Source organism: Anarrhichthys ocellatus, unplaced genomic scaffold (assembly GCF_004355925.1).
Source record: "Anarrhichthys ocellatus isolate YVR2014 unplaced genomic scaffold, GSC_Weel_1.0 scaffold108, whole genome shotgun sequence".
Lineage (NCBI taxonomy): Eukaryota > Metazoa > Chordata > Actinopteri > Perciformes > Anarhichadidae > Anarrhichthys > Anarrhichthys ocellatus.
In genome coordinates, this window is record NW_022280138.1 from 61939 (window position 1) to 80285 (window position 18347).

General features: G+C 41.3%; 1 protein-coding gene across 6 annotated transcripts in view; it reads right to left on the reverse strand.

Annotated features, from left to right (window-relative positions):
- The window catches only part of vps13d (vacuolar protein sorting 13 homolog D), a 76902-nt gene that overhangs the window by 28947 nt on the left and 29608 nt on the right, over positions 1–18347 (reverse strand). For 5 of the 6 annotated variants that reach the window (XM_031876391.1, XM_031876389.1, XM_031876390.1 and 2 more), the window contains 15 exons: positions 16572–16731; positions 16253–16469; positions 14797–14968; positions 14511–14626; positions 12930–13148; positions 12535–12830; positions 11329–11462; positions 10712–10867; positions 8680–8863; positions 8355–8429; positions 8061–8258; positions 7124–7213; positions 6584–6724; positions 6349–6474; positions 616–721 (listed from right to left, as the gene is read on the reverse strand). In XM_031876391.1, coding sequence (XP_031732251.1) covers positions 616–721; positions 6349–6474; positions 6584–6724; positions 7124–7213; positions 8061–8258; positions 8355–8429; positions 8680–8863; positions 10712–10867; positions 11329–11462; positions 12535–12830; positions 12930–13148; positions 14511–14626; positions 14797–14968; positions 16253–16469; positions 16572–16731 — 2390 coding nt within the window. The remainder of the gene's footprint in view (positions 1–615; positions 722–6348; positions 6475–6583; positions 6725–7123; positions 7214–8060; positions 8259–8354; positions 8430–8679; positions 8864–10711; positions 10868–11328; positions 11463–12534; positions 12831–12929; positions 13149–14510; positions 14627–14796; positions 14969–16252; positions 16470–16571; positions 16732–18347) is intronic. The other variant, XM_031876392.1, reaches the window with a different exon arrangement.

Genomic DNA, 18347 nt, shown 5'->3' on the forward strand with positions numbered 1-18347 from the left:
AGCGCAGTGCACCGAAAACATATTTCCCACAATTTTGGCGCCATCATTAGGTTATTAGGAGGTGTTTCAGCTGCAGGACAGCACTGAAGGCCCAGATATAAAATGCACGGCCCGCCACTGCTGTCACTTCTACACATCTTCATACCATTGTTCAGATACATTTTGTCCTCCAGTATCGTCATAGCAAATGTTCTACAAATAGAAACAGGTGGTGATGTCACATATTTACCTATAATTACTGTGACAATAAAAAAACAACACTAAAAGACTACAAAGAGACCACAACAGCTCCAAAGAGACACAAGGAGACTCACGACAACTAGGAAAAGGGGTAAAAAAAAACTGAAAAGAGACACAAAACAACCACAAGGAGATGCAAAATGACTACAAAAAAGGGGCAAAACAACCACAGACAAAAATACTACAATACGAATAAGCAATTACACAGTGACACAAAAAACTACAAAGAGTGACCATAAAAAGACCAGAAAGAGACACAAAACAACCAAAAAAAGAGACTTAACAACTATTAAGTCTGTGCGTCTTGCTGCTCTATAGGTAAGGTGTTGGGGCCATGTGCCCATTCTTTCATAATCCGCTCACGGCCACACTTACCTTGTGGGGGTTGTAGTCAGAGTGGCAAACCACATGGTACATCCTGTGTGGTTGCGCAGAGCGTATGGAACAAATGGCTGCCTCCTCTTGGACAGCTTGACATCGGCTGGAAGCACAAATGAAAACTGAATCAGAGAGAAGATGAGTATGCTTGGTCTTTATTATTATTATTAACTTTAGTAGTGTATGGTCCTGCGCTTGCTTTCTTCTTGGGTTGTGAGACCTAAAAAGCAGATAGGGCACAGGTGCCTTGGAATTCTATCCTTAATAAAGGGGACATCAACTAATCAACCTGTGAAAACAGCTGTATAGTATTCTCTGTGGCTCTGAGACAATAACTTGGAGATCACAAACAGAAACCGAACACAAAGCCTTCTTTATGAACTTGGGGTGTGTTCCTCAACCATACTGAGTTGAATACTAAGAGTCATGATATCTCTGCTCCTGCTGCTTTCATTTTGACCATTATTCTTTAAATGCACCCTCAACTTTATAGAGATCACTGGAGTACCCCTTTCAAATTCATACTTGCAATTATAACAGTTAGAATTGGCTTGGCTAGGTCTAGTGCTCATTTTCCATGTTCTTCACATGGACATAGAGTATATAGAGATCAATGGCAGTTTGTAAATCAGTAAACAGTAATTTCAACACAATGCTGCCTTATACAGCATTTTGCTCTTTACTTACCATCACAACGGATTATTACTGATTTTACAAAATGCCAGAAAATTCTTGTCCTATTCAATAAATAAGTCTGGAACCTTATTGAACAAATTAAAAAAAAAAACACACAGATGTAAGCAAACTGCTGTCCATTTTCACAATGGATTCATAACTACATGCCATGCAGTGCCAAGCAAATGACAAACGAGTCATGCTGTTCAGGCAAAACACAAAGTAGAGAGAAACATCATTCTTAAAGAGGAGGAAAGACAAGACAGGCTATGATCTATATACACCTATTCAGAGTGTAGTCATCACTACACCACTGAGGATACAGTCAGTCATCATTCAGCTGTGAAGCACATTTAACTGAATCACAGCCAAAAGCAGCAGACAGAAGAAAACATCTAGAACCTTTACAGCAGCGTGTTCTCAACTATGAGAGGGTGGTTCTTTACTTTAAAACTGTAGAGTTGGAATAAACTACAACTAGTGCAACACTATGGTCCAACTTCACAAAACCTTGGTGAGAGAAATGTGCTTTAGCAACTTGACTATGAAGTCCTATGAATGGTAAAGGTAACTAATGAGTCACAAGTGTAAGTAATCAAGTAATTGATTTATATTGTTTAATATGTCGTTTCTTTGATTTGAGGTCCGTTCCATGAAGCTAGCTAAAAAAGTGAGGCTTAAAGTTTGAAACTTGACTTGAATGAACCCAACATTGAATGAACCCAACATTGAATGAACCCAACATTGAATGAACCCAACATTGAATGAACCTAACATTGAATGAACCTAACATTGAATGAACCTAACATTGAATGAACATAACAAATCAGTTGGGGCTAAAGCGGTTCCATAAAGCTCAATTCAAGTTCACGCCATCAGACTAATTTGAGTCAGGTTTAAGTGCCGCTTCATATCTCGCCACAACTTTATCCCTGAGCCGTTTGGTGAGCTCCTTGGTCTCCATGATGCTTTTTGTTCAGTAATGCTCTCTAACAAACTCTGGGGCCTTCACAGAACAGGTGTATTTATACTGAGATTACATTTCAGACAGGTGGACCCTATTTACTAATTATATGACTTGTAAATGTGACTTGTGATGGCAAGTGGTCGCAACAGATCTTTGTTAGGGGCTTCACAGTAAAGGGGGTGAATACATATGCGCACTCAACACTTTTCGGATTTTTATTTGTAAATCATTTTGAAATCCATGTAATATTTCCCCCAACTTCCAAATGATGGACTATTTTGTGTTGGTCCATTACATAAAATCCCAATGAAATGAATTTGAATCTGTGGTTATACCATGACAAAATGTAGAAAAGTCCAAGGGGGGTGAATTATGCAAGGCACTGTATATCTCTTCTAAATGGCTGGTTTACCTATTCAAGATAATATAAAATGATGTGGAAATGACAATAAAAATTAAAGCTGCGAGCAGCATTGATCGGGCCCTCGCAAATTCACGCACGTCGAGGGTACTAGCAGGACTCTGGCCATGCATTTTTGTGACCATCACACTCTGCGTGCACGAGTGAGATATTTCCTGCGTAGACCAGCAGCGTAGCAAGATCATGTTGCCAGGTCTTAAGCCTCAAATGTTTTGAGTGTACATCCGATACAATCATAAATGTAAGCATTTAAACATCATTAAGAAAATGAATGTGTGTGAATGTGCTTCAGTGTTTGTAACATAACAGACTGTCAGTTTACTGGGATGGGGTTCAACTCCCTGCAGTGTCCTGCTGATTGTATTTGGACTTACATGAAAGTTAACAAAACAGTAGTGTCATTTGCTTTTACTTGAACACTTTAATTTAACACTGTTTTCATTTTAAGTTCTTCTGTAACTTTAGATTGTAGTGTGATGCATTCATTATAACGTTTAACCTGATTGTCATGAAGAAGCTCTGGACAGATCATTTATACTAATACCCACTGACATGGTTTGAAAATCCACTGTTATCTAACTTTTGCTCTCCAAGCATCTTAGTTTGCACATATTTAGATCAGAGAAGTCTTTTTCTCATGGTGTGCCCACTAACCCTTTCAATAAGTTCAGTGTTTGGGCCGCTGTAATTACAGAATCCTGCTTACGTCCGTGCTTATCAGTAGGTGGCGCTATGACTATGAGTTAATATTGGCATGCAGAAGTCCTAAAGCCATGACAGTCAACAAGCATGTCAAGTTTGGGACAGTATTGACAAAGTACAGTCGAGTTACAACAGCTTGATGGATGATGGCAAACCATGTAAAATGGCTGCCACACCATATCCACGTCATTCGATGAAACCTAAAGCTTTTAGTAACTTTTAATCGCTGAGGTCTTTAGATTGTTCTGACCAAATTCTAAGCTGATCGGATTAATTCCCTAGGAAGAGTTCGATGTACAGCACCTGGAAATGGAAAAAAAACACGAGAAATTCATACAAAATTCAAAATTGTTCACTTCCGGTTGGGTTTCGAGCATGGACCCCTAAGACTTTTTTTTAAGTCTACATGTGATACATCTGCTTACCAAATTTTATACATCTAGGTGAAATGTACTGCGAGGGCTGCTTCGTTGAAATTTTGTAGGGGGCGCTGTTGAGCCGATTTGCCACTCTGAACCAATAAAATCATATTATATAACTACATTTTGGGCTTTAAATGTGTATGCCAAGTTTGCTTATGTTTTGAGCATTTCTAGCCTCTCAAAAACACCTTAATTTTTCATGGTAAAGAATGCGTTGCCACGGCAACAGCTTTTCACGAAACAACAAGCTTTGAGTAACTTTTCATCACAAAGGTCTTTAGATTGTACCGACCAAATTTGAAGTTGATCTGATTAATTCCCTAGGAGGAGTTCGTTAAAGTGCAGCGCCTGGAAATGACAAAAACGACACTAGAAATTCATAAACAATTCAAAATGGCTGACTTCCGGTTGGGTTTAGAGCATGGCCCCAAGAGACTTTTATTTAAGTCCACATGTGATACATGTGCCTCCCAAATTTCATACATCTAGGTCAAACATACTGCGAGGGCTGCTTCGTCGAAATTTTGTAGGGGGCGCTATTGAGCCGATTTGTCACTCTGAACCAATAAAATCATATTCTACAACTACATTTTGGGCTTGTAATCTGCTTGCCAAGTTTGCTTATGTTTCGAGCATTTTTAGCCTCTCAGAATTACCTTCGAAGACTGCATTGCCACGGCAACGGCGTTCGACGAAACATCAAAAGCTTCATGAACTGGCATTATGAACTTGTTATATTTGTGTGGAACTAATTTGATATTGATTTGATTTACCTACTAATAGAAACAAGCCAAAGTATAAAGACTTTAACTTCCTGTTACCAGTAGGTGGCGCTATGACTATGATTCAAAATTGGCCTGCAGATGTCTTCAGGCCTGGAGTCTAATCAAACATGTGAAATCTGGTAAAGATCTGATGATGTGGAGTCGAGTTACATCAGTTTATTTCTTCATGGCGAAGGATCGAAATTCGCCAAGCCGCCACGTCGCCGCCCTTCAACAACTTCTTACAATCTTCACAATGAAGCATTATCAAGGTCTTAAGGCTGTTCTGACAACATTTTAGAGGGATCTGATTAATCTGTGAGGAGCAGGATGTCAAAGTACACAACTTACAACTTCCAGTTGCGCTATTACTATGATTCTAAATTATCTTATAGATGTGTTCCGGGTCAGGATGTTATGACATATGAGAGATTTGGAGCAGATTAGACAATGTATGGCCAAGTTACAACAACTTCCTGTTTCACGGCGAATGGTGTTTTTTTGACGCCACGCCACGGACACATAGTTCGATAACTTTTTGATCTTTGAGTAAATTTACTCTGCCAAGGTCTTAAGAGCATACTGACCGAATCTGAAGTCAATCGGGTTAAATCTCTAGGAGGAGTTCGTTAAAGTATGACGCCTTGAAATGGTCAAAAACGTCATAAAAGTAAAAATGGCCGACTTCCTGTTTGGTTTAATGAAAAACTCCAAGAGGATTTTTTGTGCGTCTCATCACGTTCCACATACCTACCAAATTTCATACAGCTAGGTGAAACCCAATGTTGGGGCTCCTCAATAGGGGGCGCTATCGAGCCAATATTTCATACCGCAGTTGGACACCCCAATCAGACTGCAATTTTCGCAAATTCTGGCTTGCGTGCCAAATTTCGACATTTTTCCAGTATCCCAAGCACCTCCTTTTTGCGACGAAACGCTAAGAATAATAATAATAAACAATCGAATAACAATAGGTCCTCCGCTCCGACTACGTCGGTGCTCGGGCCCTAATGATCAGAAATTAGCTCCTCTCATGATTTATAGAAAAGGCCTACTGTGAATTGGGTCACTAAGGTTTGTCATTGCTAATAAGAGGGTCCCCTGAAACAAGGCTTGGGAAATACTGCTCTTATGAGTATTTGTGGCAGCAGGACGGTGTGTGTGTGAGATTGAGTCAAAATAAACTATGAAGGATCAGGTCAGCCAGTACAGTGTGGCTCTTTGATGTGTTTTAAAAGTTTGTGGACTTTGTGGCTCTATTGGTCAGAAAAAGAAGATATATTTGATACACGCACAATATTTGTAAGTAGATACATTCACGTTTTCTCTGTACATGAGATTTGTTGACGAGAAGGAAAATATTGATTATCACCAGACTTCCAGAATTCATTTAGTGTACTCTTACAGTTGCTAGATACACAAATAGTCACTTCATACTTTCTTCTGTGTGTATTTAACTGTGCATGCAGATTGTGTTGCCATGTTAGCATGTTCGTTCTGACTAGCACTGGCATTTTCAACAGCAAATAAAGATGAAATCTGCTAGCACAAAGATAAAGTTTAAGAGGCTTTCAAAGCTTAAACACTTGGAACAGACACTCTGCTATTCTGGTGTCTTTCTATTCATTTTTCATTCTTTCAAATAAATAAACATGTTATCTAGGATGCCTTACCTGGCCATCCGTTAAATCAATTCCAGACATATTGTAAGTATTTCTGTGAAGAAGTTCCTCACTACCCAGTGATTTGTTTGTGGTACTGTGTGTTGCTGGAACTCACTTATTCCGAAGCTGGGTGGGTCGACTGAGGAGCCCATCCAGGGCAGGGGGGGTGAAGACTGGGGTGTGTGCTCCTCCTCCTTACAGTAATCAGCTATCCAGGCGCTCTTGGTGGTGTTGTATTGTTCTGGAATGATCAGATAAGTGGTACTGAATAATCTGACAGGATGCTGTTCAGCCAGCTGTGCGGTCTATGAAGAGAATGTCCAGAGGAGCACTATCCAGCCTTTACTCACCCAGCAGGACAGACGTGATGTTGACGTCCAGTCTCTGCTTGGCTCGGATCCCCATCTTGAAACGTGGAGGATGGAGACGGCCGGCGGCCTGCTGCTGCCAGGACAGAGAGCAGGGCCAGGGCTCGATGAAGGGCTCCCAGCCTGGCACACACACACGCACGCACACACGCACGCACACACGCACACACACACGCACACACAAAGACGTAAGTCACTATCCTAACCTAATGCATCATGGGGAATTCCCCAAGAAATCAGCCATCAGTGGACATAGTGCAGCTTAAAACATTTCCATTTCTGTTGAACCACTGCACTTTGCTTATTGGTCCAATCAATATCTTGATAATATCTCACTTGCTCTGCACTTTGCTGTGGAAAATCATGATAGATGTCAGAATCCTATTAATTGGTTTTATCCCTAGTTTTAACACAGAGCCATTCAAACTGATGTCAAAACTCTATGAAAATGATACTCTGTTTTTAATGAATCTGAACATGAAATGAGTGTTCTAATGCCACCAGTTAATCAGTAAATCATACCCGACAGCTCTCTGTTGTAGTAGTCTCCTGACAGCGAAAAGCTGGCTTTTCCTTCCTGAGTGGAACCAATGCGCTGCAGCACATACAGCCCTGCAATAACAAACAGAGATACAAGATGCTCATCCTCAGCTTCCTGTAGGTGTAGTTATTTATCTACTAAACCATTTGATTGTTTTTTTGTGAAGCACCGTTGGTTGTGTAAGTAGTGCAGTGAAAGACTCAAAGAGTTCTGAAATTCTTCTTAATTACAGACATGAAAGGGATAGTCGTGACGTTTACAAGTGTGGTTGTATCACTTTGTTCCATCACTTCGTTGGTTGTGTTATTGTGTGACTTTGTGTTTTAAGGGTTAGTTTGGATTTACCAAACTCACAAACAGGAACAAACTAACTAAATTACTGCAAAGTAAAATGATTGTTTTTGTAAAGAGGTGAACATATTCTAAACATAGCTACACTTAAACTGATGTTGATTTGTTTTAGGTGTCTGAAATACATCACAGCAGTACATGACTTCACTCCTGTGCTGGTTCTCCAAACTCCAACTCCTGTAGTGACACACTGAGTATGGAGAAGAACCTCATACAACCACACTTCTAAACATCTGAATTATCCCTTCAAAGTCTCTTTGCTTGTTTTTCAGATATTATTTTACCAATGTGGCTATATTTGATGGTGAGAGAAGAGATTCAGACAGGAAATGTGGGGACAGAGAAATAAATATGAGCAGTGTAGAGCAACATTAAACAACAATAGCCACTGTTAGTGAACACCAGAAGAATGACTCCTCATTACATTGTAAAAGCAATGTTTGCTTTGCACCAAACACTGAGGGTAGATAAACTGAATCTTCCATCATTATAATAATACGGGTTGTCCTTTTAAGTCCTCATCATATGTTTGATGGTTCAGCTGTATCTTGTGTAAATGAGACTTACTGGAGAAGGTGAGCTCAGCCAGTGGTATGTCACAGTCCAGACAGTCGTCGATGAAACAGATGCACACACTCTCAGCCTTCACCTCCACCCCTGACAGAGGAGCTGAGTGGCTGCTGCCGGAGTCAGTCCGGGATCTGGCATGGCCCGCCATGTTCTCGGCGTTCTCCAGCAGCCATGTGGCAGCCTGGTCCAGCTGGCCTGGGGGACGCATTGTCTGTCTTTATTATAGCCTTTCATTAAATAATGGTGACAAGACTACAAGGAGTTGGGAACAGTGTTAAAGGTCTCACTCACCTTTACAGTGGATCAGGGCCCTTTTGCAGTCCTCTTTCCTGAAGCCAAGGTCTTGTAAACGGGTCAGCTGGCCCTCTGTGGAGACAAATGAAGAGCTTTTCAGCAATAAGTAGTGGAATAACAGTATGCCATCACTGCAGATAAACGTTTTTAGCAGAATTGTTTGAATGATAACAATTCAAGATGTATTCCGGCTTCAAAATGTTGATGTATTTTGGCCACTGATGGTAATTGAGACAAAAGAAAACAGCTTTTGAAAAGCATTTTGAAAAGCATTCTTAATTTTATTATTAATTCAAAAATGACTATCACTGTCTTCACGTACCTATGAGGGCCTCAGTCTTCTGCCTGAAGCTATCTTTGGGTGTAGCGGGCTCGGTGCTGGGTGCAGTGCTGGTATCACAGTCAGAGGGCAGAGCAGAGCTGGAGGTAGGGATGGACTTAGCGATGGCCAAGAAGAGCTGAATGTCGTTGTAGGACAGACGGATGTCCAGAGTAGGAAACTGAATCTGCCAGAAAATCACATACACTATTAAAAAGCGTCAATCCAACCGGTTTACATGTCAAAGTCACTTCACTACTAACGGTGAGCACCAGCCATCCTGTGAGAACAGTTGTATAATCCTCTATAAAAGAATCTTCTGTAGTTTTGCTTCGTCGAGTCTGAGAAAATGACTGGATTGGCGTGACTGTCTCAGCAAGGACTTGGAGACTACTTGAGTCTTCATACAGGAAGAATGTTGGGCTCATGACCAGAGGGAACACTTTGAACACTTGGCATAGCAACATTGTCAAACATTTGAAGGTAATAATAGATTTAACATGCTGATGTGTTATAGGGAGAGAATGCTCATTTATATTGTTTCGTTTCTACAATGACTCCACTACCTCACAGTGACACAGTGGTTACATCTTCCATCCATTTGTTAGCTGTACCTGCTGATCCTCTGGAGGGCTGGAGCCTATCTCAGTGAGGTGTGAGGGGAACAAATCTAAATGACTAATTAGTATGCGTTTAAATGATTAAGGAATGTTATACATTTAACAAAAGCCCATGTCCTCTGTAAGTGTCCTTGTGTGAACTTTCTGGGACACCAGGCGTCTTCAGCAGCAGTTTTGTCTATCAGGTATCAGCTGCCTGCTAAGAAGAACACTTAGTTACGCAGAGCTGATTTGCAACCATGACTTCCTGATTTCGATAAAGGTGACCTTTGTACTAGAACAAATCGTTAAAGCGTCCAGATACGTAGACTACGCTGTATGAAGGCAATTGGAGTGTGTTATCCTTTGTGACGTACAGTATATTACCCTGTGCCAGTACACTGTTGTTTGCTCAGTATATATACCAGAGGCTCAGAGACACATCTTCGAGCAGTCTTGATGCATATTCTGTATGTGAATCAACTCTGGCTCCTTCTTGCAAGAATAAATGTCCTGTGATTAATGACTTTTACTACGGCTCGAGTGAACTTTTCTAACAGGTGTGAGGCAACAGTGTTAAGTGTGTTAGGGTAACTTCTGTATTTTTCAACCCTAGTTTTCCATATTCTTGTGTCAAGTGACTTATGGGGAATGTTTTTGTGTTAAAGTTGTTGTTGTACTGAAGGAGAATGCTGCAGCCGCTAAACAGGCTGTAATGTAATCATATCAACTCCTCACTGTCAGTTTATGTCCAGTAAAAGTGCTTGGTTTGGCCACGGTCAGGCTCAGATTATTATTGTTATGTTTCTGACAATGTTATAGAAAGGACCCTACAGAGAAATGGCTTTTTTTCTGACATTTCAATTTCTGTTGGTTCTCGTGTCTACCAAGTTTGGCTGAAGGAAAGTTCTTGTGAGAGGCGACTTGATAGCAGACGGTTGAGACGTGAGTGAGAGTTGGAGAGAGCAGTGATGGTGATGTCAGTGTTTGTGGAGTTGGAGTACAGAAAGTGTAGCTTAGTGTTATCTAAAAGAGTATCAGTGTCATGGCTAAATATATTTCGAACAGTGTGGATGAGGTCCAACTAGTGTGCAAAATACACTCATGGCAAACTGCTGGGCATTAGTAAGATTTGAAAAGACATGTTAGACACAATTGCAAGAGACAAATAACTTTTTTTTTTAAGATTTCAGAGACTTCCCAAAATGTTGCTGATGAGGCTTTCAGGGGGTCTTATCAAGTCTCAATCAAGTGAAGCAGTGTTATCCCTCAACACTGGACCCATTTCAAAAGTTGTTTTCCCTGTTATTCACTTAGACACAAAAAGATGTGAAAATGTGATCCAGGTTGGAAAATACTGAAGCTACCCTTTAACTACTGTGCCTCCCTCAGTTACATGTTGCATATCTTATTGTGGTTGAGGGTTATTTCCTGACCTCCAGCAGCGGTGGGATGTCCTCAACATTGAAGGCATCCAGTAGACCGGAGCTGCTTTGGTATGTGGGGCTCCCACACAGCTCCACCTGAATATTGACTGGGTCGATGATGGACAGCGCCGTCTCCTGCTCACTGCCCAGCCGACACGAGAACACCTGAGGCGGAGAAGATACCTCTTATCATAGCTAATAAAAGATGATCTGAATATTGGGTCAGTAGTAGTATGCATCACTAAGTACTGATCTTCACTGTATACTCTTTGGCCATCAAAGGTAGGAGGAGGAGGAGAACATGGAGTTCTAGGGCAGTACTGGTAGCAGTTTTAGCATAGCAATAGTAGTACAGTATTTGCAATAGCAAAAGTAACAATTAGTAGCAGTTCCTTGAGTTGAAATAATAATATTTGCAAGTGTTAGTACAAGTAGTATAGTACAGCAATAACAGTAGCAGCAGCAGCCGGATTTCAGTGCATTCACATCTGTTTAACAAAGTATACACTTTGAGATTGTGATTCTTTGATTAAAAGAATCCGGATAAATGGTAGCAGTGGTAAAACTAGTTGTCTCAGTAATAATGTTTGACCATGAAACGGTGCTATGACAGTGGGAGAGCTCACCTCTATTCCTGCGAGGCTGCCAGAGAAGGGTCTGTCCAGCAGACGGGGTTTGTAGGTGAGGACAGTGGTGCCTTTTAGAATGATGGCGTTGGTATCCAGACAAGACGAGTCTTCCACGACCACAAACTCTGTGCCTGCAGATACACACAGACCAGGAGCTCATATGATAATAATCATTACAACCTATTCTGGGCTGGTCCCTTATAAGTTACAAATCCAGGAGGGAGGGATTGCATTTTGTCAAGGTACAGCTTAATGACATTATCAAATTCAATAAAGCGCCTAAAATGAAAACACTGCACACACAATTATATGACAAAACAAATGATTCAAATGTAAGTGTGCTTGCTGACTGAAAGGGGACATATCAAGCTCACTTTCAGGTTCATACTTATATTTTGGGTTTGTACTAGAACATGTTTACATGCTTTAATGTTCAAAGAACACTTCTTTTTCTCATACTGTCTCTCTAAATATACCTAGGGTGAATATATTCACCTTATGTCTGAAATGCTCAGTTTTAGAGCCCGTCTCTTTAAGCCCTCCTCCCAAAAACGCCCAGTGTGCTCCGATTGGTCACTGTTTCCTGTCTTTTCGCATCTGCACTGTCCACAGTGTCACTGCAGCCGGGGACTCCTTGTGTGTCAAGTACACTTCTACTGGTGACATCACAAGCTTTACGGTCCTGACGGCCAGTTTAAAGACACAGTTTCTGAATTACGGCTGTGTGCATTTTACAAAGCTCACTGGATATTCAGGTGGTTTCTTAAATGTTCAGCAGCAGATACTGTGTCTGGTGATCATAGCTCAGGTGTTACTACTGGAAGTGGTTGCCATGAGAATACTTGGTGGTAACCAGAGTGTTCCGATCATGACATAATAGGTGCTCCAATGTGGTTGCCAAGCTGTTCTGGTGTTGACTATGTGTGGTTGCTAGTGAGGGCTGTAATAGTAGTTCCACTGACAGTAGTGACAGCAGCATTAGCAGGAGCCACAGAGATCCAGCTCCAACAAGCTCTTTAACTACATGTGTTTATCATTCTGCTCTAATGATGCTTCAGTTCTCATAAATCAAATGTTATTTATTGCCAAGAGTTGGATTTAGAAGAGTTTATGGCCCCTGTGTGTGTAGTACCTTATTCATAATATTTAAAACCAATCAAAGAGGTTCAGGGTATACTCCTATCTTCATCATTCTTCTCTGACCTGTGACGTTGATCTTGACCTCCAGGCAGCGGTCCTGGGTGACCGGCACCGTGGACCTCTTGGTGACCACACCGCTCTTGACTGTCTTTGGCATTACAGCACCGATGGTGCTGGTGGTGGCGGTGCCCGAGTCAGTGGTGGTGTTGCTGGGCCAACGCTGACGAGGCTCAGCACCGCCGGATGGCTTCTCCACCGGCACCCGCAGGAAGTCTCGCACTAGCTGAAGCCAGTCGAAGATGAGGAACACCCTTAGGTTGTTGAGGACCACCGTGAAGCAGGAGGAGTCACGTGTAGATCTGTCAGAAGGTGGAACACATCATGTGTGACCAAGTCTTTCCCATCCAACATTACTTAAATCTCAATTTCTATTTATGTTTGGATATGTTCCACTCTACCTATAATGCAGCTCCAGCTGCAGTGACGCCCGGTTCGTGCCTGTTTTGGAGGGCTGGAGGATGCAGTCAAAGACATTGGGCCTTGCCCCATCAGCTCTACCCGTGCTCGGCTCGGCGCACCGAGTATCGTACGCCAGCAGGGAGTGAGACACCAAGTTGATAGACTTGGATCCATTGGACAAACTCTCAAAGAGAAGCTTGGATTTCATGAAGTCAAACCTTTGCAGGAGAAATACAAACATAATATCAAAATGACAACATTTTATCTTTGTTGTAGGTAAAAGGTCAAGTTTACAATTCACAAGTCTGACACAACACAGCAATGCAATCTACAACTGGCCCATCAAAGGTTATAGATGAACTAGCTATATGAAAATATACCAGAACTTTGTTGAACATTACAATAACTGAATGAAAGTGTATGTTAGTCTGCCCAAGATCTGACCACATTTTATTCAAAATGACTGAGCAGATGTTGTTAAACTATCACAGTGTTTACAGCTACAGTAGTTAAATGGTGATGGTAAATGTTTTGCATTAATATCAATAACTTAAACACTTTTATTCCAAAGTGTTTTACCATTTAACATTTAAGTGGACAGGAAGAGCGGGGGATCAAACTGCCAACCCTGCACTGAGTGGACAACTACCGCCTGAGTCACAGCCGCCGTTTAGTGGAAGCTGTCAGAATTTGAATTTCCTGGTTGAAACACGTCTGTGAGCAGGCGTTTGAAACTGTTCTGAGATGTTTCGTCACAGACAGAAACATTGCTCTTCTTATGTCATTGGTCTTGAGAGAAGGCAGCTTGCTGACTTTTAGGTAATGTGTAACAGTGTACACGATAAATGATATAAAATGTAAGTGCATGTGTTGGAATTTTGCAGAGCTCAGCGTCAGGGGAGATTTTTCAAATGATTGTGAATTGACAACTATAAGGTTTTTTTTAGCTACACATATTTTACTGTTCCAGCTATGGCTTTGGCTGCACGTGTAATGCTTGTTGGCATCGTTAAATAATGTCTTGTAACCTTAAATACACACACTGAACTTTTGGAAGCAGCACCACGCACTGCATGCCATGTGACGAGGAACAACCAATCATTTCCTCCGTAAATGTTATTAGTCCACAGTACATATGGAGGAGAAGTTGATGGTTTTAGTGCAGGGCTACCCGGAGATTTACCATCTGTCCCACGGTCTATCATTTAAAACACAAGTTATTATTCAAGGTGGCTGTGGATTAATGGATAGAGCGGGTTGTCCTTTCCCAAAAGGTTACAGGCAAGAATCTGGAGATATGATCCGTATCATGATACAGGGGTTACTATTCAATATGTTGAAGCAAGGCAAAATCTCGCAATTTTTCAAAATTTCATTTTATGAAAATATAGTATAAAGAACATACACTGTCTTCAATCAGAACAGTTGGATCTGCAGCCCCTGTAACATCCAACATCATAGCTCTACTGTTTATTCTATCTGAGCAACCGTTTGTGTAAACTATTAATTAAAAACTCAATAAAGTATATTGATATTTTCTTACAACCCTGTTGTTATTTAAGAAGATAGAAAAGGCCCACCTTGCTAATGAGCGCTTATGTTCTGTGGGTGTGGGGCTGTCCAAGAGCTCCAGACTGACACCCATCATGTCCACCAGGAATGACAAGCTGGTGTAGACATCTCCACCTAACACCGTCTGAGCAGAGACAAAACATCAGTCCATCAACTAGGACATACAGAGGATTATTTGGAAAAATGACATGCAATTGACAAAACGATCATTAAAAGAGACAGAGAAGAGACATCAGTGTTGCTACAAAGATGTCGACGGACTGCAGTAAACTGTCCCGATGGTTGGTCTCTCACATAGGTGCTGGGGTCCTGTAGGTTGTAGGGTCTCAGGAAATCTTCAACAGGCTCTCCCAGGTTGTTCTCTAGCAGCCCTCTGATCAGCTGGTAGTGCTCCAGGTCCAGAGAGCAGTGTACTGAGGAAAGGCTGCCGTGGATGGACATGTCAGGTACCGCATGGCTCAGCTCCCTGACAACAATCACGAACACAAGCCTGAGTTTGGATTATGAGTATGGTCCTATACTGACACTGGGTACATTAATAACTACTGATTTTTTTGAAAGAGAAAAGGGCTATGTATCAAAGTAAAGTAGGCCCAGTCTCTTTGTGAACTACTGCTCTCCATAGGCCATCCCCAATATTCAGAAACAAGAGGCATGAGGCACTAAAGCTCTGAGCCAAGCAGTGGATTGCTCAAGTCTTACCATAGACATATTATCCTTTTTATGGGGGGAGGTGATTGTTAGGGGGAGATAGCAGGTCAACAGTTTATGCTCAATAGAAGTGCCATAATCTGAAAGCTGGGAACCTGAATATTAATTTGAGATGCAGCTCAGCAGTGTGTGTCAAGTTCTTCTTCTGAAATAAACAATGTTTTGGTTAGGTGCCGAGTCAAATGTTGAAAGTTTAGAGAGCATAAGGGCTGAGAACATTATGATTAATGTATATGATGGCCATTACCATGCTCTATTATCTCTCATAAGTTATAGCAGTAAAGTCTGGACAGAGACAGAACACAGTTCATTGAAGGACTGGGTTTTAGCCGAAACAGATCCTTTAAAATCTGACCAGCTCAGCACAGATGCCAATCCTTAGGACATCTCTACATTCAAGAATATTTGATTGATTAATTGATTTATAAAAATGTTTGTATCAGACAGCTGGTGTCATCTTTAGTAAATAAAAAGAGTTACTTGTATGATTGGTTATCCACACAGGATAGAAAGTGACCTGCTTCATACTGTTGTTATTGGAGGGCTGGTTTTGGCCCACGGGCCACTAGCTGACTGTTGTGCAGTAAGAGGCGTACACTAAAGTATATATATGTACAAAGTATAATGTTTCTATCAAGTATTTTCCACAGACACACAGATACCCCTGACGAAAAAAAGCCATACAGGCTCACTGTTGTATTCCTCAGAATGCAGTTTACATTAATGTCTCCCAAAACCTCCAAATTGTCTTAATTGGCATTTCATTTCTTAAGTTATGGCCAACAACATGTTTTGTGAGGTCGCAGTGACCTTTGACCACCAAAATCTAATCAGATCAACCTTGAGTTTGAGTTGCCGTTTGGGTTCCTGAGATATCGCTCAGGAGAATGGAACAAGACCAGAGGTCACATTGAATTTGACCGTTTGAGGACAGATGGACGAACAACCCGTGACCATGTGCAGAACCACAACCGTCAACATGATTTCATTATAAAGAGGCCATAACTTCTGCCACGACGAAGTAAAAAGCAGGACATACTTGTCCAGGTTGCGTTCCACTTTAAGCTTGAGACGGCAGCAGTCTTTCAGCAGGTTGTCTCCGGTGCGGCGCACAGAGTACGAAGGAAAGATGAGGTCTGAGGACTCAGGAGGTTTACCACCACTGTCCCTGGGCTGACAGGGCAGACGCTCTGCAGCAAAGATATCCATCTCCTGCAGGTCCAGAGCAATGCAGTCCAGCAGGCACACATGCTCTTCTGACGGGGAAAACACACCAGATGGCACAAACAGCTATTGTAAGAGTTTCTCAGGAGTAGATACACTGTAGGCATTTCATCAAACTACACAGCCATGCTAACCTAAGCTGTGAGGTTCATCCCCCTCAGTGGCCCTCCATGTGTCTGGGACCTGTGGCCTGCCAAGGGTAAACCCTGTGGAGGAAGAGGAGCTGGAGGTGGATGGGGGGGTCCGAGGCTTCTCCTGCTCACTTCTCTTCTCTGCTGATTTCTGGACACGCTCCTTTTTCAAGACAAAGGAAAGAGGAAAAACATACAATTGCACATTAAGTCCAGTTAGCAATATGCACATTACATCCTCACAATTCAGAGGATTCTTTTTTAAAACTCAAAATACACACAACAAAATTTGCCATTGTTTTAATAAATACTAATGATTCCGTTTCTCTGCTTCATTTTACGACTGGAAAGACGTTACCAATCTCTTCACATCACAGCATTTTCAACTTCTTAACGTCGAGCACTGTACTAACACTGATGGCATGGGAGGGCTGGGGCATGTATTTGTGCCAATGTATGTAAGATGAAGGTAAGAGAACACATGTGTCTGTTAATGTTCCTACAGTTTGCTAAAGGTGATAGCTCACTGAATTCTCCTTTGACATTGTGCCATTATCTCCTGAGCCAGCAAGAACGATTCAACACAGCAGTGGGTTCGTCTTTTCCACGGCTGGTACTGTAACTTCAATAGGAAGTCCACCTTTGTCCAAAGGAATTAGTTGACCTATTTGTTTGTATGTTGAACATTCTCAATGACAGCACAGTAATAATTCCAAAACACCATTATTCTAAGATCAAACTGTATCAAAAAAATACACCAACTTCTGCAAGTAAGTTCTCTGATCAATATACATAGTACATGACTGAAGACAGGGACAGTGTATCATAAGAGCTGCCTGTTGAAGGTACTGAGGTTGATGCGTGTGTAGTCTTAGGCTCTACTTTTACTGTCTTGCTTTGCTTTGTTGTTAGGATTGTGGGTCTTTGTATATGATGTAGATTGTGAGAAATCTAAATAAAACCTTGTCAAAAATCACACAACACAAACACATCCAAGGAACTTGGAAAGTTGGTGTATTCCTAATAAACTATATATGCAACACCCACTGCAGAAAGCTCAGTCCATCACATAACCAACCGCAAACATGCAAACTGCAAACCAGAGGCCTGTTTCACGAAGCAGGTTCAACATCTTTAGATTATCTGGCTTAACTAACCCTAACAACCATGATCCCACTAAGCGTCTCAGTAAATCCACCAGCTTCTCTCAATCTGGTTGTGAGCGCCTGTTTGCAGCATCTGACCAATCACAACCTTGGACACATTTTACAAATAAAGAGAAAACTATGATATCAGAGGAATATGTAAAAGATAAACACATAATTCAGAAAGGACAGCTGGAAGAAATCCCTGAGTGTGAATGTGTTTAAATCAATAGCTTCATAATATCACTGCTTCATATAGAACACCATAGATCTGACTATGATTACATGTGTTTATTCTCTAAGTTCATGTGTTGCTTGGATGTATTCTTATTCTTTCAGCCGTTAGGCCGCTGGTGTGAAACAGACTTGAAAACAATTCAAACTAGAAAATGCATTTCCTGCTGAAAATGCGTTGGAATGCTGAAATCTGAAATTAATTGCAAAAACATTGCTGAAAATTAAGAAATGGGTGACTACCTGTCTGAAAAATGTTGAAGCTTGAAAGCATTTAAACTGCACTGCTGAAAACCCTTCTAGTTGAAATGTCTAACTATGGTGTCTATAGCTGAAAGTATGAGAAGAAGAAGGCTTTGAAAGTTGAAGAAGTTTAACAGGATTTGAAGATTTTCTCCAT